Source organism: Rhinoraja longicauda, chromosome 3 (genome assembly GCF_053455715.1).
Source record: "Rhinoraja longicauda isolate Sanriku21f chromosome 3, sRhiLon1.1, whole genome shotgun sequence".
Taxonomy (NCBI): Eukaryota; Metazoa; Chordata; class Chondrichthyes; order Rajiformes; family Arhynchobatidae; genus Rhinoraja; species Rhinoraja longicauda.
In genome coordinates this window covers 100066538-100094105 of record NC_135955.1, presented here as the reverse complement: position 1 = coordinate 100094105, position 27568 = coordinate 100066538, and the positions used below count along the sequence as shown (strand labels likewise).

Sequence of the window (27568 nt, the reverse complement as noted above, 5' to 3'; positions counted from 1 at the left end):
GCAAAGCACAAAAGTAACACAAAGTCAAAAGTGCAAACATTATACCCCTATATGAAGGAAGACCACAAAAGATAAAACGCATTCTCCATCCAATATTAGTTAGGGGCTACTTTAACTATATACGTGGAGATTCAGCGTTTAGTACAATTTAAAAAAAAATTACAAAACTAAACTATTCAGAATAAAAATATATATACAAAACAAGAACTTTGCAAAAAAACTTCTGATATTCTCAGTCTATTCATTCATTAGTGTCATATTTCAGTATTTTTTGCAACTATCCTTAAAACATGACAGGTACATGGATGGGACAGGTTTAGAGGGATATGGCCCAAACGCAGACAGGTGGGACTAGTGCAGATGGGACATGTTGGTTGGTGTGGGCAAGTTGGGCCGAAGAGCCTGTTTCCACGCTGTATGACTCGAAGACAAGCACCTTTTCCACTCTTGTGGCCCCTGGGGTGATCTCCCTTCCCTTGTATGAGGGGTGCTCCCCACCAAACTCTGCCCTCAATGTCCTGCAGCAGGAAGTCCCTACACTGTGGTCCTCCCCCACAGAGCCTTGGCGTTGGCTGCACCAAGCTTCAGCGAGTCCCTCAGCACGTACTCCTGCAGTCTGGAACGGGCCAGTCGGCAACATTCCCTGACCGACATCTCACTCTGCAGGGAGGCCAACAAGTTTCGGGCAGACCATGCAGTGTCTTTCAACGAGTTGATGATCTTCCACATATTTAAAAAAAAAATAAAAATAAACCTTTCCAAAATAAAAAAATATATACTAAACAAGAACTGTGCAAAGGTTCGTCTGACATTTTCAGAGGCTATACATACATCCATTAATGTCGTATTTGGTAGTGATCCCAGAAATATTTTTACACCCAGCACCCTTGCCAGTCATGTGGCCTCCTGGGGTGCTATTCCTTCTCTTGTTTGAAGGACGCCTCCACCACACCTCACCCCGCAATGTCCAGCAGCGGAATGAGGCCTGGCAGGGAATGTTTCCGAATGGCACGCTCCAGACAGCAGGAGTACGTTCTGAGGGAAGCACTGAAGCCTGGTCTTCCACATCAATTTTTAATTATATATATATATTTTTAATAATCTAACTAGACTTTATTCAAGTAAATAAATATGTGCAATACAGAAACCGTGCAAAATATTCGTCCGACATTCTCAGAGGTTATACATACGTTCAACACTGTTTACCCAAATCGCACAGATTTACCCCACACCCTTGCCATTCATGTGGCCCACTGGCTTGAAATCACTTCCCTTCCCACACCCTGCCCCCCCCCATCCCCATGTCCAGCAGTGGAAGGACCCTAGACTATGGTCCTCCTTCGCAGAGCCTTGGCGTTGGCTGCACCGAGCTTCAGTGCATCCCTCAGCACGTACTCCTGCAGTCTGCAGCGGGCCAGTCGGCAACGTTCCCTGAAGGACATCTCACTCTCAGCGGTATGAACATTGACTTCTTCAACTTTAGATAGTTCCTCTGTCCCTCTCTTCCCCTCCCCTTCCCAGTCTCTCTCTATCTTCCTGTCTCCACCTATATCCTTCCTTTGTCCCGCCCCCCCTGACATCAGTCTGAAGAAGGGTCTCGACCCGAAGCGTCACCCATTCCTTCTCTCCCGAGATGCTGCCTGACCTGCTGAGTTACTCCAGCATTTTGTGAATAAATACCTTCCATTGGTACCAGCATCTGCAGTTATTTTCTTTCACTCTCCTGGGAGGTCAACAACGCTCGGGCAGACCAAAGAGCGTCTTTCACCAAGTTGATGACCTTCCAGCAACACTCGATGTCCGTCTCTGAACGTGACCCTGAGATTCCACATAAATGCAAATGTCACCTCCCTGCTCTCGAGAGGCAAGGCCAAGCATGGCCATCCCCGAGCATTGAACACACTGGATTGTCACCATGTTTGGGCCATGCTAACATGTAATAGGCTTCTCAGCTGCTGGTACTTCCCTCCAGCACTGCAAACACCAGCAACCACCCATACAGGGTGTAACATTTCAATTTTGTCTTCCCCCTCCTTTGCTTTGTGTGGCTGCTTGGTTTGAATCGGCCTGATTGATGACTGGTACCAGACACCCTGTGAAAGGCACCACTTGTAAATACATCTTTAAACAGGTTCACACTGATCATTTTATTCAATTTTCTGAGCATTATTGCTTCACATTATTATTTACTAATGTGGACGGCACTTTTAATGGATTTTAGAATCACTTGTTAAAGTTGTAATAAAAGATAAAGTAGAAAATGTGCAGATTGGCTTGTTCAGTCTCCAATTCAACAATGAAAGGGGCCACGGTTTAAGAATAAGGGGTAGGCCATTTAGAACTGAGATGAGGAAAAACATTTTCAGTCAGAGTTGTGAATCTGTGGAATTCTCTGCCTCAGAAGGCAGTGGAGGCCAATTCTCTGAATGCATTCAAGAGAGAGCTAGATAGAGCTCTTAAGGATAGCGGAGTCAGGGGGTATGGGGAGAAGGCAGGAACGGGGTACTGATTGAGAATGATCAGCCATGATCACATTGAATGGCGGTGCTGGCTCGAAGGGCCGAATGGCCTCCTCCTGCACCTATTGTCTATTGTCTATTGAAAGTGTTCTAATCTGCCTAGGCAGAAACGCTTATTTGAAATGTTTGTTTTAAGGATGCTTTTATGGTTTTAGTCATGAAGTCATCGTCTTAAAGCATGGAAACAGGCCCTTCGGCCCAGCCTACCCACACCGGCCAATACTAGTCCCAGCTACACTAATCGCTGCATTTGGCCCATTTCCCTCTAAACCTGTCCTATCCATGTAACCGTTTAATTGTTTCTGAAACATTGCGGTAGTCCCTGCCTCACCACCTCCTCTGGCAGCTCGTTCCATACACCCACCACCCTTTGTGTGATAAAGCTACCCCTCAGATTCCTATTAAATCTCCCCCCCCCCCCCCCCCCATCTTAAATCTATGTATTTTGGTCCTCGATTCCCCTACTCTGGGCAAGGGACTCTATCCGTCTACCCGATCTATTCCTCTCAATTATTTCTTTCGTAGAAAATCTGCCACAAAAGCATGGGTCCTGGGGATTGACAAGGACAGGATAATGATATAGGATTTTTTTTCTTCTGAGGTGGTCCTTTGGAATCGAGGATGACTTGCTTTCACCCTAGGTTTGTGGGATCTGACGCCAACATGAGAACCACACACTTCCACAGATGGGGCTGGAATGCTTGATAGGGCAGGTGGCTGGGGAGTTTGGGAATTGATAAATCTCCTCGTCACATTTACAAAGGGCTTCTCTGTGCTCAGGAGTAGAGACTCCAGATTCGCACGATACTACTCCACGATAGGCAAGTCATGGGTCAGGATTACCAGAGTCAGTGCGGTTGTGCATTTCTTCAAGGTGGCTTTGTGCACATCCGTGAATCGGTTTCTTTGTCTGCTTGGTCATCTCTTCCTGTGAATAGAGTCTTGGTTGCAGATCTATTGGTTAAACTCACTGCGCGATTGCCATCACGATGGCAGTCAAAATGGTGACGAGTTTCTGTGGGAAGCTAAATTTGAGAAGAGTGTTCTGTAGACGTTCCTGAAGAAAGGAGTCAATGGCTTCAGTAAGGTCGGAATTGGTCAGGTTTAATGGCTAACTTGCCTCCTGCATCTTTCTTGAAGTGTTTGCACAGTGAAGATCTACAAAGGTCATAATATTTAGATGGGTGACACAGTGGCACAGCTGCTGTCTCAACACCAGAGACCAGGTTCAATCCTGACCTTGGGGTCTGTCCGTGTGGAGTCTGCACGTTCTCATTTTGGCCACGTGGGCTTCCTCTGGGTGCTCTGGTTTCCTCCCACATCCCAAAGACCTGCGGGTTTGTAAGTTAATTGTCCTCTAAATTGCTCTTAGTGTGGAAGGAATGGACGAAAAAGTGCAATGACCTAGAACTAGTGTGAACATGAGAACGATGGTCCATAGGGACTCAGTGGGCTGAAAGGCATGTTTCCATGCTCTATCTTTCAATTAATCAAATGCGTGGAATATCTTTCCTGGAAAATAATCAGCTTTACACCTCGAGTATGTGATGCATTTGTGAATGAAGGGGTTACGTTATAGTACAGCATTTTGTTTTTCATACAGCCCTTCAAAATAAAGGAATAATACATTTGATTCTAATCCACATGCATTTTAGAGTGAAGATCACTTAAACACAGCTTGCAATATCCCACATGCCTAAGAACGGGTCTTGCAACCTCTATGAGGAACTTGGCGGCAAGATTTTTACTAAACCAGTGACCCTATTGCAGTAAACCCCTCCGATTGGAAGGACATTTGTATGTTATTGAGGGTGCAGAGAGGTACATATATTAGTCTCCACTGCCTGCACTCCAACTGCCTCTATTACTATTTCTTACTTACAAAAATAAAATGAGAAAATGCTCATTATGAAATCAATTTAAGCTCAAAATTGTGACTGCAATCCCTTCAAACAACACACATGTTGTTAACTAACACTTTTTCCAATAAGCCTGAAAAAGTCAATACTCACAAAAATTGCTTTTGTCTCCGGTCTGCGTTGAGTTAACCAATCTTGACCAGAGTCCCAGTACTCTAGAATCAGGGTTAGCATGACTTGACGAAGAAGCGTTAGCCAGTATGCTGACATTTTGGTGTCATTCTGCATTTCCTTGCGAAGAAGCAGTGTGACACATCAGGCTAAGGACAGAATTAGGATCTGGGTCGAAGCTGTGATCACTCGTTATTCAGCCCTGAGGTTAATAACAATCAACTTGGAAATTGTACCAGACACCAGTACCACCTGCAGAACCACTGCTGAGACTAATGGCTGAAAGGGGAGAAAGAATAGAAAACCACTTGGGTATCGTGGGGATAGGTGGTGGGAGGAGACGACTTCTTACCTAATATTTAAATTTAAGACATGAAACAGTTCTTCAGACCAGTAAGTCAGAATGTCTCTGACTTTAAGTTCTGATAAAGGGCTAAGCTAACTTTGTTATTTTAGTTTCTCTCACCACAGATGATGTTTAACCCGCTGAATCGTTCCAATCGTAGCATTTTCTGCTATTGTTTCAGATATCTAGCATCTGCAGTTTCTTGCTTCAATTGTCATTCAATTCATGGCCATCGTTTCTGAGATGGAAATAAAAAGTCTTGATGACCCGTGGGGGCAAGATTTTCCTTGCAGACGAATGTGGGTATATGGAGCGAGTTGCCAGAGGAAGTGATGACGATGGGTACAATTACAACGTTTAATGGACACTTGAACAAGTACATGGATAGTTGAGGGATCTGGGCCAAACACAGGCGCCACTATCGTATCTGCCTCCACTACCATCCCTGGCAATGCTATGCCCTCTCGTGTTGGACATTTCCACCCTGGGGTAAAAGGTTCTGACAACCTACATTATCAATGCTTCTAATTTTATATATTTCTATCAAGTCTCCCCTCAACCTCTGACGTTCCAGGGAAAACAATCCAAGTCTGTCCAACGTTTCCAGAATCCAGGCAGTATTCTGGTAAACCTCCTCTGCACCTTCTCCAAAGCCTGAACATCTTTCCTGTAATGGAGCGACCAGAACTGCACGCAATATTCCAAATGTGGCCGAATCAAAGTCTGAAGAAGGGTCTCCACCCGAAACATCACCCATTTCCTCTCTCTAGAGATGCTGCCTGTCCCGTTGAGTTACTCCAGCATTCTGTGTCCAGTTTGGTTTACTTTAGAGATACAGCGCGGGAACAGGCCCTTCGGCCCACCGACTCCACTCCGATCAGCGATCCCCACTTTTAAACACTATTCTACACACACTACGGACAATTTTTACATTTACCAAGCCAATTTACCTACATACCTGTACGTCTTTGGAGTGTGGACGGAAACCAAAGATCTCGGAGAAAACCCACGCAGGTCACGGGGAGAATGTACAAACTCTGTATAGAGAGCGCCCTTAGTCGGAATCGAACCCGGGTCTCCAGTGTTGTAGGCGCTGTAAGGCAGCAACTCTACCACTGCGCCACCATGCCGTCTATCAAAGTCCTATAGCTATGCATCATGACTTCCTGACTTTTATATTCAATTGCTCGGGGTAAACTCTATCTGCCATTTTAGTAGCTCATTTCTGTTCATCAATAAACGCAATCTTAAATTCATAATTTCATTTCTTCAAATGATTCAAGCCTTGACGAGTGTATTGAGGTTGAGTACTCAGATGAAACAATAGGCTGCCTTTTGTCCCTTCGATCATGCCCAATCTTTTAGCTCAACTCCATTAGTTTTAAACTAATCTCGTGTCCCTCAGTTCCTTTCAGACCCAAAAATCTATTGAACCATCCCCTGCAGCTCTCGTGGATAGAGCAATCAGAAAATTCACTATCTTCTGTTTGAATAAATTTCTTCCAATTTGTTTTTAATGGGTCTCAACATCCTGAGAGGGCGAGATCATTAATTGTTTGGAAAGTGAACCATTTATTTGCTGTATTTTTGATATTTATTCAATGGAATTTTCAAAGTCCAAATCTTGTAATTGACAATGCCAATAGCCTATAGGCTTAGAGATACAGCGCGGAAATAGGTCCTTTGGCCAACCGAGTGCGTGTCGACCAGTGATCCTACACAGCACTATCCTACACAGAAGGGACAATTTACAATTTTACCAAAGCCAATTGACCACCAAACCTGTACATCTTTGGAGTGTGGGAGGAAACCGGAGAAATCCCATGCAGTCACAGGAAGAACGTTCAATACTGTACAGACAACAAGGGGCCACAGTTTAAGAATAAGGGGTAGGCCATTTAGAACTGAGATGAGGAAAAACTTTTTCAGTCAGAGTTGTGAATCTGTGGAATTCTCTGCCTCAGAAGGCAGTGGGGCCAATTCTCTGAATGCATTCAAGAGGGAGCTAGATGGAGCTCTTGAGGATGGCGGAGTCGGGGGGTATGGGGAGTAGGCAGGAACGGGGTACTGATTGGGAATGATCAGCCATGATCACATTGAATGGCGGTGCTGGCTCGAAGGGCCGAATGGCCTCCTCCTGCACCTATTGTCTATTGTCTAACACCTGTCGTCAGGATCGAACCCAGGTCTTTGGTGCTGTAATGCAGCAACTCTGCCGCTGTGCCACCCCGTTACTTTCGCCTATGTATGTTTCCCCTTTGAATCTGAAGCTCCAATGTTAACCAAATAATCTAGGCCTGTATTTAAAATAGACTGTGGAAGGAGTACTGTGCTGGCAAAAGTTTATTTTATAAACATTCAAGAACATGTTAAAGATCTTGTGGCACTGTCTGAACAGTAGAGGAGGTGATGTCCAATATTTCTCCCAAAGCCAACAGCCATTCAGTGCTCATGAGTCCTTGTGGGTAAACGGGCAACATTACTAACGATGTAACAAAAGTGACGGCACTTCAAAAGTAAAGCACATTGAAGAATGTTTATTACATCGGTGAAAGTTTTTTAAAAAGCCATTTTCTTTTATAATGTTGATGATATACAAATGATCACGCAGCTTGAAGTCGACACAAGCTTTCTTGTTAATGTCTTCTGAATATATATGGAACATTATTTGTACACAAAATGCTTGGAGCTGGCTTCATTCCTAGAGTAAAGAATAGATGCGGTTGTAAAGCTACAAAATATAACAAACTTAATTTTGGATCTAATCCTGCACAATTGAATTCCAAGACACTGGAAACCAGCTAATTACATGGAATTAAAAGCCAAACTGTCTCTTCAGCATTGCAATTGACTGAAAAGCCATTTTAGCCACAATAAACTTCTGTCAATCCTGCTAATTCTTTCTGCATGCAAAGCAAGTCACCAGGGAGGCAAGTGAAAGGACAACACAGTGCCAACAGCCGCCTGTCTTCCACATCCAGAGAATCTCCTTTTGTTGTTACTGCAAAACAAAAAAGTTGCCGCACATGGGTCTTTTGAAAACACTAACAAATGTAGAGCAGTCCCTGACCTCCAGTGACCCCACTCTGCAGGCCGATCTCATTTTCCCCTTTCTGAATGGCACGTGTCTGAATCAGAGCCATCTGCCTCAATTTGCACAACATCTTTAGCCACAATAGGTCCCAGTTAGCCCTGACAACAGCTCACAATGCTCCAACATAAAACACTACTGGGCTGACAGCACGCCTTCGGCTATTCAGCACCAAACCAAATGGTCAGTGTCTCACATCTAACAATTAATGCAGGCCCTGCACGGTGCCTGTGGGAGTCCTGCGGGATAGGCTTAATTATCATCACCACAAGAGAGAGAGTTTATCAGCAGATAATCAAAAACTTTCACTTCAGATATAATTAGAATATTAGCCACTTAAGCAGGGAACAGATTCTTTTTAAATGACCTGCAATTTTCTTTCAACCATTCTACCATAGCAACAAGATTACCTATCAAAGTAGGAAGCTAATGGCAATGCCGAAAAATATATATTTACTTTTGTTTAACATATTTGGTTAAAAATAAAGAGCGGATGCTGCTTTTTAATTAATAATACCTAACATTAAAGATGATATTTCCACAGTTTACTGTTCTTCTAATCCTTTGATTTGATTTTAAAAGGTGGAGCTAAATCATTCATAATAAACCAGCTTAAAGACTATCAATAAATCAGATCTAAATCCTCTCCTAAATAATGCCTTTCATTACCCTGGTTAACAGCCACAGTGAAATGATTTTATCCACTGATGAAGCAGCTAAAATCTTACAAAGAAATTACTGTTATGATTTGGAACATAACTTTCAATAATGTTCATTTTTATTCAATTAACATGTTATTAAGGCAAAAGCCATATTTTCTCTCCAGAACTATACAATATGACACGGACATGAGGAATAAACAGATCATCAGCTTAATGTACAGATGAAAGGTTTCAGATGTGATGCATTCAATTTGTTTCACCCTCAATATATGCTGCTTGACCCACTAAGAATTTCTTTAAATTTGTGTTTTATCTCAGATTTCAAGCAACCAGGCTTGCATAAACTCACACTTATGTGAACGTCTGTACTCAGTCCCTCGTGCAATCAAGGCAGTTTGTAACTTCCACAACAATGTTAGATCACTCAAGTTTACATCGGAAACATGCCGGCAATGGCGGCGGTGATTACCCAGAAGTCTGCTCGCCAGCGGGCATGCCACTATGGCAAGACGGAACTCAAGCTAGCAATGGCGGCACCGCTTACCCAGAGAGAGCCCCGGGCGTCGCTGAGACCGTTAATACTCTCAGTGAGTTATTCCATGCATGGGGATGGCGATGGGGATGGCGATGGTGATTCCGATTTGTGTAAAATCCAACCTTCGTGAGGGTTCACGGAACGTAACCCTGACACAAGGCAAGGTGTGCTCGCATGTGCAGTCAAGAATGACGTGGACTTTTTTTAGGATTGCTTAAACTGTTTCATGCACATTGACTTTAAAGCATTGCAAATGTGGAAGAAAGTATGGGAACTGTGATTCCAGAAATGATGGGAAAAATGAGAATGAATTGCAGGATTATAGCAGGAAACGAGGAGGAATGGGACAGATGGGAGTCAGCATGGGCAACCAGCTGAAGGGCCTCTTTCTGTGCCATAAAAAGTAATCATTAAGTTATCCAAATTATACATAGTCTGAATGGTGAGTATATTGACAACTGAAACATCCCTGGTTTTCCACTCTTATCCAACCTGAATATTTCTTGTTTTTCTTAATCTATTTAAATCACTACCTCAAATATGTGATTAAGCTGAGAGGGTACAGAAAAGATTTACAAAGACATTGCCTGGACTGGAGGACTTGATTTATATGGAGAGATTGGATAGGCTGGGTCTGTTTTCCCTGGAACACAGGAGATTAAAGATAAGACGTGTGGAAGTTTAAAGGGAAACTGAGGGGTAATCTTTTCTTCACACACAGAGTATCTGGCATGAGCTGCCAGAGGTGGTGATGGAAGCAGGAACAGTATTTAAGAGGCATGGGGACAGGTACGTGAAAGAGCAAGGCATAAATGGATACAAAATTAATGCACGCAAGTGGAATTAGTATAGATAAATATGATGGTCAGTATTGATGTGATGGGCCAAAGGGCCTGATTCTATGCTTAACTCTACGATTCAGAGAAACTTCTCTGTTCCTTCTCACCCGTACAAACCTTTTGCATCAATAATTAACAACACTAGCACCTGAGAAAATCAAAGAGAAGCCATGTGCATCTGGAGAAAGGTCTCGACCTGAAAATCCATTTTCTCCAGATATGCTGCTTGACCTGCTGGGTTACTCCAGAATTTTGTGTCTATCTCTGGTATAAAGCATTTGCAGTTCCTTTTATTAAATCTTGGGAAAATCAGGACAGACTTCTATGATGAGAGATGCTCTTTCACCTTTCAGATAGGTTTATTGTCACGTGTATCGAGGTACAGTGAAAAGCTTTCAGTTTCAGTTTCTTGCACTTCCCTTGTTTAGTTTAGTTTAGTTGGTATATGCAGTGTTTCCCCAGACAATTGCAAGTTTCTGCAACAGAAGGTTAGATCGCATGGGATTCAAGGAGATAGCTGACAGGATAGTAAATTGGCTTCATGGAAGGAAGCAGAGGGTGATGGTGGAAGGTTACTTCTCAGACTGGAGGCCTGTGACTAGTGGTGTGCCTTCAGGTTCGGAGCTGGGCCCGTTACTGTTTGTCATCTACATCAATGATTTGGATGAGAACATTAAAAGTTCGGCAAAGTTTGAGAACATAGTAAGTGTGCTGATGTTACAAAAGTGGGTGGTTTTGCAGATAGTGAAGATGGTTGTGAAAAATTGCAGCAGGATCTTGATCGATTGGCCAGGTGGGCTGGGGAATGGTTGATTGAATTTAATACAGAGAAATTTGGGAAGTCTAACATGGCCAGGACCTACTCCGTGAATGGTAGGGCTCTGGGGAGTGTTGTAGGGCAGAGGGATCTAGGGGTGCAGGTGCATGGTTCCTTGAAGGTCGAGTCGCAGGTAGATAGGGTGGTCACATTGGCTTTCATCAGTCAGAGCATTGGTCATATTGGACACAGGTGGTCATGTGTCAGTTGTATAAGACGTTGGTGAGGCCGCATTTAGAGTATTGTGTTCAGTTCCAGGCACCATGTTATAGGAAAGATGTTGTCAAGCTGGAAAGGGTACAGAGAAGATTTACGAGGATGTTGCCAGGATAGAGGGTGTGAGCTATGGGGAGAGGTTGAGTAGGCTGGGCCTCTATTCCTTGGAGCGCAGGAGGATGAGGGGTGATCTTTTTGAGGTGTATAAAATCATGAGAAGAATAGATTGGGTAGATGCACAGAGTCTCTTGTCGAGAGTAGGTGAATCGAGGATCTGAGGACATAGGTTTAATGTGAAGGGGAAAAGATTTAATAGCAATCTGAGAGGTAACCTTTTCACATTAAGGGTGGTGGGTGTATGGAAGAAGCTGCCAGAGCAGGTAGTTGAGGCAGGGACTATCCCAACATTTAAGAAACAGTTGGACAGGTAGACACAAAATTCTGGAGTAACTCAGCAGGTCAGGCAACATCTCTGGAGAGAAGGAATGGGTGACGTTTCGGGTCGAGACCTTCTTCAGACTGAAGTTAGACAGTTAGACAGGTACATGGATAGGACAAGTTTGGAGGGATATAGCTGGGACATGTTGGCTGGTGTGGGCAAGTTGGGCCGAAGGGCCTGTTTCCACGAATATCACTCTATTCACAAATTTTAATTGTTTGGGTATTTTCTCATTTAAATCTCTCATGCTTTCCAACCTACCAGAGATCTTGTAGAAACAAGGAACTGCAGATACTGGTTTACAAAAATGAAGACACAAAATGCTGGAGTAACTCAGCGGGTCAGGCAGCATCCCCGGAGAACATGGATAGGTGGTGTTTCAAGTTGGGACTCTTCTTCAGACTGAAAGACCCAAAACATCAGCTATCCATGTTCTCTCGGGATGTTGCTGGACCTGCTGAGTTATTCCAACATTTTGCGTCTATCATGGATGGGACAGGTTTGGAGGGATATGGACCAAGCGCAGGCAAGTGGGACTAGTGTAGCTAGGGCATGTTGACCAGTGTGGGTAATTTGGGCCGAAGGGCCCGTTTCCACACTGTATCACTCTATGACTCTATAATGACCTTTCATTCTGTTTTTTCTTTCCCTGACCTGAAATTGTAGCTGTTTGCCCGTCTTCAGAAGCTGCCCATTCTTCTGTTAATTTCTAGTTTTTCGTTTGTGTTTCACTTCATTTGTCGTTTGATTTGGAAGAGGAAAGAACTGCACAGTTGCTGGAGTTAAAATGTGCTTTTAATATAATAACATTTACTGGGTCCATGTTTTACTAAGTTAGCTTCTGTACTATTTCCATTCTATGAAATGGATAACACTGATTAAATTGTAATTTTTCTGCAAATCTTTGGTACCAAATATCAATTTCAGTGCATTTCCTTTGCATTTCTGTTTTAAAGTAATATTTCTACTTTCAACCTATTTTTGTACGATTGTTGTAGCTCTAACATAGCACACATTTTATATAATGGTGTTATAATTGTGCCACAAGGATGTGGCTTAACTTTTACTTGGAATATATGAAAATAAATTAAACATTTTATTCATCTATCCTCTCCGATCCCAATACAGATATCTCATTATTGCCTGACCTGCTGAGTTACTCCAGCATTTTGTGAATAACTACCTATCCAGAACATCAACTGAGAACTAACGAACAAAACATACCGTGAAAAGAGACTTAACTGCTTGCAATCAAAAGCTTTTGCTTATTCCCCATGCAAAAAGTATTTTGTCTAAATTTAAGAAGAAAAAAAAAATTCTCATTCTATACCTAGAAAAGTTAACGGATGTCACATATACTGGTCGGCTGCACATGATATAAAGGATCCATCGTCTGAAACAGAGCCAGTCACAAACATGGCATTTATAAATACTGACAAAACACTTCATCCTATCATAAGTTGGACAGTTCATTTTGAAGCAGTTGATCTCATATTCAACGTTGGCAAATCTATGCTAACTGTTTAAAAAAAAAGCAAAAAAAAGCTTCCTTTTTGTATCCAATGATTTTACAGCCAAATCTGTGAAAGCATTTAGAATTTAAATGAACAATTAATGAACCAATAAACAACATAGTTTTGTAGGAGTCACAATAAATAATGTTGAGAATTTTGCCCAGGCCTCTGTGCACAGTCTCTCTCCAGCTTTTTCCGCCTCAATCTGTTTTTCGTTGAATAGCTCAGTTTTATATTTGTTAGTTAGCAACAGCTGTGACAATGGCCCTTGGAGGGTAACAATTTTTTTGACACGAATCCTTCAATTACTGATTGCTGAAGCAGACACAATCCTATTAGCAAGAAAGACGATCACAGAACGCACTGCCCTGCCCTGGGTTGTACAAAAATAATTAGCCCAAAGTTGACAAATGTTGAACAAAACCACGGAAAGGGTAGAGATAACGCAAGAACAACTTTATGAAAAAGGACTGAAATTTACAGAATCGAGGCTGACCATCAGATCGGAAAACAAGATTGTACCGATTACTGCTGCTAAAACATTATGTATTTAAAATTGTTCAAATATTCATTAAAAGATTGCATTCACTGGTGCAAGGACCAAAATGCCTCACTTCATAAAACTAAAGCATTTCAAACAATTTATCACACTGCTTTGTGTTAAACAAAAATATTTCAAAACTGATTTTTAATAAAACAAATAAGTGCAAAATGGGGAGCAGGAGGAATAGTTTGAGATTAGTGCCTCATTCCATAGTGGGGAATGAAAACTTGGCAGAAATGTTAAAAAAAAATAACGCAGCATCAAAAAGAATTTAAAAACTAATCACGGACCACTTGGAAAACTATATGCTTCTGATTCCAATGCAATCAAATTCTGCAATGGATTCTAAAGCTGACTAATCCGATCTAGGCACTTCAAACAGAAGCAGTGTTGCCCCCTAATGGTTCAGATGTATGTATCTCCCCCAATGTTTTAGTCATGGAATGGAATTTCTCTTGTCGCAAGCTTACCTATTAGGCAGGCAGACAGGCAGACAGGCAGTCAATCGTGGCATTATCAATCAAAATTTAAAAGAGCACAACACGTTGGCCAATTGATCTAAACTCTCCCATCACTTCAACCACTTTTACCTTTTATTACATTTCCACATTTTACATGGAAGTAATTACTCCAACTTCTGAATTAGAAGATACTTATTTGAATCTATTAAATAAAAATCAGTCAGTTAAACTATTAGAGATTTAAAAACCTGCTTTGACACTAACAATGAGTAAAACTGATAAACAGTAGATTAGTTTAGATTTAGTGCACAGATACAGCAAGGAAACAGGGCCCTTTGGCCCACCAAGTCCACGCCGACCACATTCACCCGTTCAGGCACTATTTTGACACACTTGGGGCAATTTACTGAGGCCAATTAACCTACAAATGGGATGTGGGAGGAAACCGGAGCAGCTGGAGGAAACCCACACAGACACAGGGAGAACGTGCAAACTCCACACAAAAAATGCACCCGAGGTCAGGATCGAACCAGGGTTTCTGGTGCTGTGAAGCAGTAGCTCTACTGTCTTCGCCCCTTTGCCACCCATGATGTGGACCATTTTTCTTTCACCAGATGGTGAAGAAGTCACGATATGATAGAACTTTATTTATCCCAGGAGGGAATTGGTCTGCCAACAGTCATAAAACACAAGATACATATAACATGAAATTAAAGCGACGAGTGGAAAGTCCAGCATTGGGGATGTGCAAAGTTTATTTTGGGGGGGGGGGGGGGGGGGGAGGGAAGGGGAGCCAGTCTACTCCATGACAGAAAGGGGAGGAGTTGTACAGTTTGATAGCCACAGGGAAAAAGGATCTCCTGTGGCGTTCTGTGCTGCATCTTGGTGGAACCAGTCTGTTGCTGAAGGTGCTCCTCAGGTTGACCAGTGTGTCATGGAGGGGGTGAGCTGTATTGTCCAAGATGCTCTGCAGTTTGAGGAGCATCCTCCCTTCCAAGACCACCGCCAATGAATCCAACTCCACTCCCAGGATGGAGCCAGCTTTCCTGATGAGCTTGTTGATTCTGTTGGCGTCCTGGCCTTCTCGACCTGCTACCCCAGCACACAATAGCTACAAGATGGCACTGGCTCCCACCGATGGATAGAACATCTGCAGCATCTTACTGCAGATGTGAAGGAGCGGAGCCTCCTCAGAAAGTACACACGGCTCTGGCCTCAGCGTTCCTGAACCAGTCCAGTTAACTGAAAATTAAAACGCTTTCAGATTTGATTGCCCAAGTTAAATGGCTGACAAGCTAATTCTGTCTGCCCTTTATATCTTGGTTCCACCTTTTCGGTGACAGGAAGTTTTTACAATATTAAGGATAGACAGTTCAGACTCAAGAAATCCAGCTGGAATTCTAAAACAAGCTCGATCTGATGAGAATGCCTTAATTGTTGCAGTGTTGAACTCATTAGCTACGCTGCAATAAGCTTACACTTTATCAAGCATAATAAAATTAGATGGGAGTTTAAGGAGGAGCACTCATCAAACTTAACCTGCACGATTTGTTTTGTCGTAATTTAACCTTTCTATTCTTCAGATACGCTGCAGTTTCCATGTGAACCGACAAGCCGGTTTAAGCTTTCTAACATTATGTACTCGAGGCTGCCAGGGATTTTCACTCCCACCAGAAGGATTCTGAAGTAGCTCTGCAAAACCCGAGTTCAGCACTGTGGCAAATTTGAAACACATTTACTTTCATGACAATTTGGCAGGAATTAGAGAAATTAAATCAAGCTCATTTTCTTAATCCCCCAATGATGTTTAATGGGCATTGTTCTTTTTTTTACCTCGCATGTATAAAACTGGCCAGCTAGGAATAACCTGTTACGATTGTTATGGCTTTGAAAGTGAGGATTTTCGAATTATTTCAGGCTAAAAGTGAGATATGCCTGGGGGAAGCAATTCTTCAGTTACATTTTTTCATTGTCCAGGAGGAAGATGTGAAATGGCACGGAAATGGCTCCTTTGGTCCAGCCCTCCCTTGCTGCGTGCATTCCCCATGTATGCTACCTATTTGCCCACCTATTTGCCCACCATCCTTCCAAATCTTTCCTATGTCTTTGTAATGTTGTTGTAGGACCTGCTTGGTATCGGCTACAAGGCCTTTCTCGGAATATTGCTGGATATCATTAAAAAAGCATGTTAATGTGTATTTGGATAGCACTTTGTAGGTATTTTACAAATAACAAAAGGCTGTATCAGTAAATGAGACAATCGTTGGTGACCAGTGTTAAAGCATAACTCTAGAAATCAGCAGCAGGTTAATGAGGTAATTGGTCGTATTAGACGGGGAAGATGAAGAAATGAATAACAATGAGGGTGGTACAGTGGCACAGCAGTAGAATTGTTTCCTTACAGCGCCAGAAACCCAGGTTCGATCCTGACTATGGGTGTTAATAGACAATAGACAATAGGTGCAGGAGTAGGCCATTCAGCCCTTCGAGCCAGCACCGCCATTCAATGCGATCATGGCTGATCACTCTCAATCAGTACCCCGTTCCTGCCTTCTCCCCATACCCCCTCACTCCGCTATCCTTAAGAGCTCTATCCAGCTCTCTCTTGAAAGCATCCAACGAACTGGCCTCCACTGCCTTCTGAGGCAGAGAATTCCACACCTTCACCACTCTCTGACTGAAAAAGTTCTTCCTCATCTCCGTTCTAAATGGCCTACCCCATATTCTTAAACTGTGGCCCCTTGTTCTGGACTCCTCCAACATTGGGAACATGTTGCCTGCCTCTAATGTGTCCAATCCCCTAATTATCTTATATGTTTCAATAAGATCCCCCCTCATCCTTCTAAATTCCAGTGTATACAAGCCTAATTGCTCCAGCCTTTCAACATACGACAGTCCCGCCATTCCGGGAATTAACCTAGTGAACCTACGCTGCACGCCCTCAATAGCAAGAATATCCTTCCTCAAATTTGGAGACCAAAACTGCACACAGTACTCCAGGTGCGGTCTCACCAGGGCCCAGTACAACTGTAGAAGGACCTCTTTGCTCCTATACTCAACTCCTCTTGTTATGAAGGCCAACATTCCATTGGCTTTCTTCACTGCCTGTTGTACCTGCATGCTTCCTTTCAGTGACTGATGCACTAGGACACCCAGATCTCGTTGAACATCCCCTCTTCCTAACTTGACACCATTCAGATAATAATCTGCCTTTCTATTCTTACTTCCAAAGTGAATAACCTCACACTTATCTACATTAAACTGCATCTGCCATGTATCCGCCCACTCACACAACCTGTCCAAGTCACCCTGCAGCCTTATTGCATCTTCCTCACAATTCACACTACCCCCCAGCTTAGTATCATCTGCAAATTTGCTAATGGTACTTTTAATCCCTTCATCTAAGTCATTAATGTATATCGTAAATAACTGGGGTCCCAGCACCGAACCTTGCGGTACCCCACTGGTCACTGCCTGCCATTCCGAAAGGGACCCATTTATCCCCACTCTTTGCTTTCTGTCTGTCAACCAATTTTCTATCCATGTCAGTACCCTACCCCCAATACCATGTGCTCTAATTTTGCTCACTAATCTCCTATGTGGGACCTTGTCGAAGGCTTTCTGAAAGTTGAGGTACACCACATCCACCGACTCTCCCCTGTCAATTTTCCTAGTTACATCCTCAAAAAATTCCAGTAGATTTGTCAAGGATGATTTCCCCTTCGTAAATCCATGCTGACTCGGAATGATCCTGTTACCGCTATCCAAATGCTCAGCAATTTCGTCTTTTATAATTGACTCCAGCATCTTCCCCACCACTGATGTCAGACTAACTGGTCTATAATTACCCGTTTTCTCTCTCCCTCCTTTCTTAAAAAGTGGGATAACATTTGCTATCCTCCAATCCATAGGAACTGATCCTGAATCTATAGAACATTGAAAAATGATCTCCAATGCTTCCACTATTTCTAGAGCCACCTCCTTAAGTACCCTGGGATGCAGACCATCAGGCCCTGGGGATTTATCAGCCTTCAGTCCCATCAGTCTACCCAAAACTATTTCCTGCCTAATGTGGATTTCCTTCAGTTCCTCCATCACCCTAGGTTCTCCGGCCCCTAGAACATTTGGGAGATTGTGTGTATCTTCCTCAGTGAAGACAGATCCAAAGTAACGGTTTAACTCGTCTGCCATTTCTTTGTTCCCCATAATAAATTCCCCTGCTTCTGTCTTCAAGGGACCCACATTTGCCTTGACTATTTTTTTCCTCTTCACGTACCTAAAAAAACTTTTGCTATCCTCCTTTATATTATTGGCTAGTTTACCCTCGTACCTCATCTTTTCTCCCCGTATTGCCTTTTTAGTTAACTTTTGTTGCTCTTTAAAAGAGTCCCAATCCTCTGTCTTCCCACTCTTCTTTGCTATGTTATATTTCCTCTCCTTAATTTTTATGCTGTCCTTGACTTCCCTCGTCAGCCACAGGTGTCTCTTACTCCCCTTAGAGTCTTTCCGCCTCTTTGGGATAAATTGATCCTGCAACCTCTGCATTATTCCCAGGAATACCTGCCATTGCTGTTCTACCGTCTTCCCTGCTAGGGCCTCCTTCCAGTCAATTTTGGCCAGCTCCCGCCTCATGCCTCTGTAATCCCCTTTGCTATACTGTAATACTGACACTTCCGATTTTCCCTTCTGCCTTTCCATTTGCAGAGTAAAACTTATCATGTTGTGATCACTGCCTCCTAATGGCTCTTTTACCTCTAGTCCCCTTATCAGATCACAATCATTACACAACACTAAATCCAGAATTGCCTTCTCCCTGGTAGGCTCCAGTACAAGCTGTTCTAAGAATCCATCTCGAACGCACTCTACAAACTCTCTTTCCTGGGGTCCATTTCCAACCTGATTTTCCCAGTCTACCTGCATGTTGAAATCTCCCATAACCACCGTAGCATTACATTTGTGACACACCAATTTTATCTCCTGATTCAACTTGCACCCTATGTCGAGGCTACTGTTTGGGGGCCTATAGATAACTCCCATTAGGGTCTTTTTACCCTTACAATTCCTCATTTCTATCCATACTGATTCAACATCTCCTGATTCTATGTCACCCCTTGCAAGGGAATGAATATCATTCCTTACCAGCAGAGCAACCCCACCCCCTCTGCCCACCTGTCTGTCTTTTCTATACGTGTTGCCTGTATGCAGTTTGTATGTTCTCCCTGTGATCGCGCGGGCTTTCTCCGGGTGTTCCAGTTTCTTTCAACACTCTAAAGATAGACAATAGACAATAGGTGCAGGACGAGGCCATTCGGCCCTTCGAGCCAGCACCGCCATTCAATGTGATCATGGCTGATCATTCTCAATCAGTACCCCATTCTTGCCTTCTCCCCATACCCCCTGACTCCGCTATCCTTAAGAGCTCTATCCAGCTCTCTCTTGAATGCATTCAGAGAATTGGCCTCCACTGCCTTCTGAGGCAGAGAATTCCACAGATTCACAATTCTCTGACTGAAAAAGTTTTTCCTCATCTCAGTTCTAAATGGCCTACCCCTTATTCTTAAACTGTGGCCCCTTGTTCTGGACTCCCCCAACATTGGGAACATGTTTCCTGCCTCTAACGTGTCCAACCCCTTAATAATCTTACACGTTTCGATAAGATCTCCTCTCATCCTTCTAAATTCCAGATGTATATGTTTGTAGGTTAATTGGCTTCGGTAAAAATTGTAAATTGTCCTGAGTGTTTATGACAGTGCTTGTGGTCACTGATCGGAGCGGAACCGGTGGGCAGAAGGGCCTGCTTCAGCGGCGTGTCTCAAAAGTGAAGTAAAGTCATTTAAGGTCAGTAGCACAGAATATTCCGTGGATGAGAATGTGGGAATGGAAAAGGAAACAACTGATGTACATCATGGATTAGGGAATATCTAACAATAGCAATAGTGCAAGTTCACAAAATGATTTGTAAATTTTCTTTGCTCATTAAAAGCCAATTTAAATTGTGGAAAGCTATTTTATGATGCTATTAAGCACGGCTTTCAAACAAAAAAAACTCAAAAAGAAAAATAGTCAGTTGGTTATTGGTTTATTATTGTCATACATACTCAGATACAGTGAAAAAGTATGTGTATGTGCTATCCAGTCAAATCATACCACACAACAGTACATCAAGGTAGTACAAGAGAGGAAAAAGGACAGAATGCAGAATATAGTGTAACAGCAGCAGAGAAAGTACAGATTAAAAAAGTGCAAGGGCTGCAACAAGGTAGATTGGGAGATCATGATTCATCCTTAGCATTCAAGAGGTACATTCAAGACACTGATAATGGTGGAGAAGTTATTCTTGAATCTAGTGGTACATGCATTCAAGGTTTTGTACCTAATGCCTGATGTAAGAGTAGATAGACAATAGACAATAGGGCCATTCGGCCCTTCGAGCCAGCACTACCATTCAATGTGATCATGGCTGATCATTCTCATTCTGGATAAGAGGGAGTGACTGGGATGTCAGTGATTCTTAATTACATTGGCTGGTTTCCCGAGGCAGCGTGAAGTATAGACAGAGCTGATTAAGGGATAGGTGGGAGAGAGGCAGTTAGTTTGATGGAGTTAAGAACTGGGCTGTGTTTACAAACTCTCAGTAATTACTAGGAGTCTTGGGAAAAGCAGCTGCCACACCAAGCTGTGATGCACCTGTTAGGATGCTTTCTACTGTTCATCGGTAAGAATTGGGGCAGTCATATGTTGAATTTCCTTAGCCTTCTGTTGAAGACCCTTCTTCGACCTGAAACGTCACCCATTCCTTCTCTCCCAAGAGCGGCACGGTAGCGCAGCGGTAGAGTTGCTGCTTTACAGCGAATGCAGCGCCGGAGACTCAGGTTCGATCCTGACTACGGGTGCTGCACTGTAAGGAGTTTGTACGTTCTCCCCGTGACCTGCGTGGGTTTTCTCCGAGATCTTCGGTTTCCTCCCACACTCCAAAGATGTACAGGTATGTAGGTTAATTGGCTGGGTAAATGTAAAAATTGTCCCTAGTGGGTGTAGGATAGTGTTAATGTACGGGGATCGCTGGGCGGCACGGACTTGGTGGGCCGAAAAGGCCTGTTTCCGGCTGTATATATATGATGATGATATGATAAGGGTTGGTTTGATTTCTTGGCTGCAGCGTCAAAGTGGCTTGACCAGAACGAATCGTTGCTGATATTTACACCTCAGAACTTGAAGCTCTTGACCATCTCCACTTCAGCACCATTGATACAGATTGGGGCATGCACTACACCCCGCTTTGTGAAGTCAATGACTAGCTCCTTTGTATTGCTAGTGTTTACTGATTGTGGTCGATAGGTCAAGAAGTTATTTCGCCGTCCCCCTTCCTTTCGCCCCTCCCCTCCATGCTGAAACCTGGCTGACCTGCCAGCAGGTCCAGTATGCATTCAAAGATTAATTGCTGGACAGATTGATGCTGTATTTTATGCATTGGTACAAATATTTAGAAACATCTGAAACATCCACTCCTCCACCATTGCTGTACTACAGGTGTAGAATGCATTCCTGGAAGGTACATCACAGCAACAATGCAAAGCATCTTTGGCAGGGGTCTCCAACAATTGTCACACCCTAACAGCAGGCAACTAACACGTGCGCAAGGACACAACCGTCATCAAGTTTTACACCACCCTTGCTTTCACCATACTTCATTTTAACCAGGTAAAAATCCTGGAACACTCTACCTAATAATATTATGGGAGCACCAACCCAACGGACAGTACTAGTTAACAAAAATGGCTCACTGCAATCTTCTCAGGGCCAGTCATAGATGGAGAATAAATAATGGACTTAAATCTAAACACAAAGTGACTGGAGGAACTCAGCAGGTCAGGCAGCATCTGTGGAGGGAATGGACCTGTGACGTTTCGGGTCAGAGCCCTTCTACAGACTGATCAAGCTATCGAGTTCAGTCTAAAGAAGGGCCCCAACCTGAAACCACGACTGCCCATTCCCTCCACAGATGCTGCCTGACCTGCCGAGTTCCTCCAGCACATTGGTTTGATCAAGATGACAAGATTGCAACTGTAATTTGAGTCTCCAATGAACAGATTTCAACAGTATTCCAATAGTAGCCCAGCAATAAAAAATTTTTTTTAACATGCAGTAAAACATGGAGTTAACTGATTGTAAATGCATGTTTATTCCCTTCGATATTACAGTATAAGCAGAAAAGAAGTCTAGTATCATTGAAAATGTGACATTTCAGATATTGCTTTGTGATTTATGTGGCCGTACTGAGTTTAATTTCACTATTTTCTACAACATACCTTAGATACGATTCCTTAAAAGGAAGGCAGCAAAATTGTGATTGCCAATTGAGCACTGGACGGAAAGATAAGGAGCTGTTTAAAACTAGAGACTAAACCAGATGACTTAAAAGTCAAAACATGCCATGGAGTTCAAACTTTTAACCATACACTGAGCACTCAAGGATCACTCACCTCATTCAAATCAATTTCTTGGTAGTTACATCTCCACACGAGATCAATTTTTAAAAGGTAACCAAAGAAAATCACACTTTGCATCCGTATTTCTTTCCTGCAAAGTCAATGTTTTCAGGAATAATGTCAAAGTAACTGGGAATGGGTTACCTGTGTATGTTATCTTGGCTCGAAGGCACCACTCCAACGTTAGCCACGTTTACCACCTTATTCACAGTTGCTTGGCAGGAGTTGTTCTGTGGGGCACCTGTTATGGTTGTAGAATTTTCATTCATTCCTGTCAATTTTCCTGCAAGAGTACAATTTCTCCAGTTACACAAAGTGACAGTTAAAACAATGCCAATGTATTGACAGCAAAACCTGCGTGCATTTGCCACACAGATTCAGAAATCAGTACATCAACAATACTTTGAGGCACTATGAGAAAATAAATGTGTCGACTATTCCAGGCATTCGGTATTGGAAAGGTGTGGAGATAGAACCTTGCAGGAACCTTGATAGAACAGAAAACACCTGCCAATTCCACAAAGCTGATGCACATTTCGTTATGTACATCAAGCAAAATCCAGAGCATAAATGTACATTTCCTGATATATATTTCAGTCTGAAATTTAATATACAGGTCACCAGTTTTCGAAAATAAATGTCAGCCACCATATCGAGAAACAGTAACTACCATTTGGTGTGATAATTTTTAAACAAAACAATTTTCTAATAAGGTATATTTTAACAGCTGAAACCATCGCAGAGCAAGTGATTTTGCAGAAGAAATGAAGATGAAAAAAGTTAGTGTTTACAATTTTTTTTATCTGTATGACATTTTTATGAGATCCCAGGGTTGATGCACATATTAAATCAACATGGCAATGTCTCACATCAGTATAACGATTCTCGATTTCCTGCCTTCCAGCATCACAAATGGAAAAGGTACAATGAGCATTAATAAACACGGATGGACACGTTTTTAATAACAGTTGTTTCGGCTGCTCCTTCCTTAATTTTGTTTTAGGCCAATCTTTTATATATTCTGGCTTTTGCTGCTGATATTCTGCACGAGTTCAGAACAGTAACTGTATTCAAAATGCCGCCTCGTACAGTATGATATTAAGGATAGGGAATTTAAAAAAAAAAGTTGGATCAAAATTAAATTCACCTAAATGTTCTATAATTTTTTTTAATAAAGCTTCCGATCAAGAGAGATTTATACTTCCATATTTTCATGTACACACATCCTTATATAATAGAGGGATTGTGAGGCATGTCATCTAATCAGGCTCAATGGATCATAAATACAGAATACACTACGTCAGGCAGTGAAACAGGAATTTTATTTCTATGTGAGAGTTATGATGCATCTCATGAGTGGAAATAAAAATCCACAATTCACTGCTCTCCATATATTCTGTTTTAAACACTTTGACAAATCTTTTTAATATACATTAATATACATTAAGTTAGCTTTAATGAGGACTATTACAAGCATGGATGTAAGCTTCAATTATTCCTATTAAGACATGATACAACTTTATTCCTTGCATCCAATGTATCCAACTGCAATCCTGCAATGCTTCCAAGCACGGACTCTGCACTAAGTTAATGAGATATCAGGTCCAGGTGCTACGTTTCACTACAATATAAGGAAGGATTGGAAATTAGTCTACAAGTATTTCCTTCCAGATGTGAACACTGTATGGTGAATAGCGAAGAAGGGATCTGCAAGCTGCAGGAAGATATAGATGAGATGGTCAGATGGGCGGAGCAGTGGCAGATGGAATTTAATCCTGAAAAGTGCGAGGTGATGCACTTTGGCAGGAATAACTTGGAGAGGGAGTACACCATGAATGGAAGGACCCTAGGGAAGACAGGGGTACAGAGGGACCTTGGAGTACAGTTACACAAGTCCTTGAAGGCAGCAGGACAGGTGGACAGGGTGGTCAAAAAGGCATATGGGTTACTGGCCTTCATTAGCCGGGGCATCGAATATAAAAGTAGGGGGGTAATGATGGAATTGTACAGAACACTGGTGAGGCCGCAGCTGGAGTATTGTGTACAGTTCTGGTCACCACATTATAGAAAGGATGTGATAGCTTTGGAGAGGGTGCAGAGGAGATTCACCAGGATGCTGCCAGGGATGAAGAGCCTCGGCTATGAGGAGAGACTGAGCAGACTGGGGTTGTTTTCCCTGGAGCAGAGAAGGCTGAGAGGGGACATGATCGAGGTGTACAAGATCATGAGGGGCATAGATAAGGTAGATGGCGGGGAACTTCTTCCACTGGTGGAAGGTTCAACAACCAGGGGACATAGATACAGGGTAAGGGGAGGGAGGTTTCGGGGGGATGTGAGAAAGAACTTTTTCACCCAGAGGGTGGTTGGAGTCTGGAACTCACTGCCTGGGGTGGTGGTGGAGGCGGGAACACTCACAACGTTTAAGAGGCATTTGGATGGGCACTTGAAATGCTACAACATTCAGGGCTACGGTCCAAATGCGGGAAAATGGGATTAAAATTAGACTGTGTTTGGTAACGGGCGGCGCGGACACAATGGGCCGAAGGGCCTCTTTCTGTGCTGTAGGACTCTATGACTGTAAGCTGAGACACAACAAGAGTACCGAATGCAGTAAAGCAATGCCATCAAATTACAAAACTATATTAGATGCGCAGGAAAGACCTGCAGATGCTGGATTACGTCGAAGATAGACACAAAATTCTGGAGTAACTCTGCGGGTCAAGCGGCATCTTTGGAGAAAAGGAACAGGTGACGTTTCGGGCCGAGGCCCTTCTTCAGACTGAGAGTCGGGGGCAAGGGAAATTAGAGGTATGAAAAGGTTCAGAATAAATCAGAGCTGGCACCATATTAGATTATTATTTCACCATCACCATGAATTTTATTCATGTACGAGAAGAGTACCGAAACAAAAAAAAAAGCTTGGATATAAAATTCCTCAAGTCCCTCCTATATGTGCCTTGTGCAGAGCAATGCAATTCTACAGTCCTATTTGGCAGAAGGAAATCAAATAAATCAATGATGTTTCTAAAGGACTGTGATGAGAGGGGGAAAAGTTTAAAGCAGATTTACAAGGCAAGCTTCCTGCTCATAAATTTGTAGGTGCCTGGAACCGCTGCCTGGGGAAGTGGTGGAAGCAAATACAACAGCAACATTTCAGAGGCATTTACGAAGATGTTGCCAGGACTTGAGGGCCCGAGCTGTATGGAGAGGTTAGGCAGGCTAGGACTTTATATTCCCTGGAACACAGGAGGATGAGGAGTGATCTTACAGGTGTGTACAAGATCATGAGGAGCGCAGTGGAAGGATTTCTAGGCTGTTGACTCTTAACTGGCTCTGAAATGGCTGAACAATGTACTCATTTTAAGGGCAATTAGTTATGGGCAATGGCAGCCATTAAAAGATTAAACAGAGAAATCCTAAAGTCATGGATGGTAGAGAAATTATGAACTTCTTCAAAGCAGTTCGCAGTTTTTGGCTCTGAACTGCACTAACACTGTGATCTGTTGAGTAACACATGAATAGTGGGTTTACATTGAACAAGGTAACATCCTCTATCAACCTGTCTCCTCTGTATAACACTGCCTTTTGACAATAAAGCTCACTTTGGTACTCTGTAAAATGTGGACTACCACTCCTATCTTGGAAGCCACCTCCGTGTTGGCAGATATTGATAATGAAATTTACCATTGTTTTCATTGCATCTGCACAGATTATCATCCGTTGAAGAAAAAGGGTTTTATGAAGGTCAAGACTTGAAACCCGATGGCAAAACGCATGGTTTATTGGGCAGCTGTGACCTTCTATGAGATTCTGGCAGCTGAACAACTTACAGTAGGCGCCTCAAGGCCCTGAAAAGGTGCACCATTATCCTCTTTGCAATATTGCCCATATTCAATGGACACGTCAATCTATGTCAGACTCTCAAGATAAACATTCCATTCTGAGCTCTGTCATTGGACGAATTTACCAGGTGCAGAGCAGAAAAGATAGAAGGATGTGCTCAAATCATCCTTGAAAATACGGTTACATATTAGGGCGGTACAGTGGCACAGCTGGCAAAGCTGCTGCCTTACATCCAGACACCCTGGTTCTATCCTAACCTCAGGTGCTGTCTATGTGGAGTTTGCATGTTCCCCCTGTGACTGCATGGGTTTCCTCCAGGCAGTGAAGAAAGCTAATGGCCTTCATTGCGAGAGGATTTGAGCTTAGGAGCAACGAGGTCCTACTGCAGTTGTACAGGGCCCTGGTGAGACCACACCTGGAGTATTGTGTGCAATTTTGGTCTCCTAATCTGAGGAAAGACATTTTAGCCTTAGAGGGAGTACAGAGAAGGTTCACCAGATTGATCCCTGGGGTGGCAGGACTTTCATATGAAGACTGGATAGACTAGGCTTATACTCGCTGGAATTTAGAAGATTGAGGGGGGATCTTATCGAAACATATAAAATTCTTAAAGGATTGGACAGGCTAGATGCAGGAAAAATGTTCCCAATGCTGGGGGAGTCCAGAACCAGGGGTCATAGTTTAAGAATAAGGGGTAGGCCATTTAGGACTGAGATGAGGAAACATTTTTTCACCTAGAGAGTTGTGAATCTGTGGAATTCTCTGCCGCAGAAGGCAGTGGAGGCCAATTCACTGGATGTTTTCAAGAGAGAGTTAGATTTAGTTCTTTGGGCTAAAGGAATCAGGGGATCTGGGGAAAAAGCAGGAGGGGGTACTGATTTTAGATGATCAGCCATGATCATATTGAATGGCGGTGCTGGCTCGAAGGGCCAAATGGCCTACTCCTGCTCCTATTTTTCTATGTTTTTATGCTCCGGCTTCCTTGCACGCTCCAAAGACGTGGATTGTAGGTTAATTGGACCTCTGTGAATTGCCCCTAGTGTGCAGGGAGTGGATGAGAAAGTGGGACCACATAGAACTAGTGTGAACGAGTGATCGATGGTCACCATGGACTTGGTGGGCCAAAGGGCCCATTTCCATTATGCATCTGTGAACTAAACACAATACCTTGTCCCTGACCTGACAAAATGGAGAAGCAGCATTCAGAATGGCACCGAGAACCT

At 42.9% G+C, this 27568-nt stretch overlaps 1 protein-coding gene across 1 annotated transcript in view; it reads right to left on the bottom strand.

The window, feature by feature from the left end:
• Window positions 1–27568, bottom strand: part of ap3b1a (adaptor related protein complex 3 subunit beta 1a) — a 229608-nt gene that overhangs the window by 2353 nt on the left and 199687 nt on the right. Inside the window, exon 26 of the mRNA XM_078396753.1 lies at window positions 22647–22785. Within this exon, the coding sequence (XP_078252879.1) occupies window positions 22647–22785 (139 nt within the window). The remainder of the gene's footprint in view (window positions 1–22646; window positions 22786–27568) is intronic.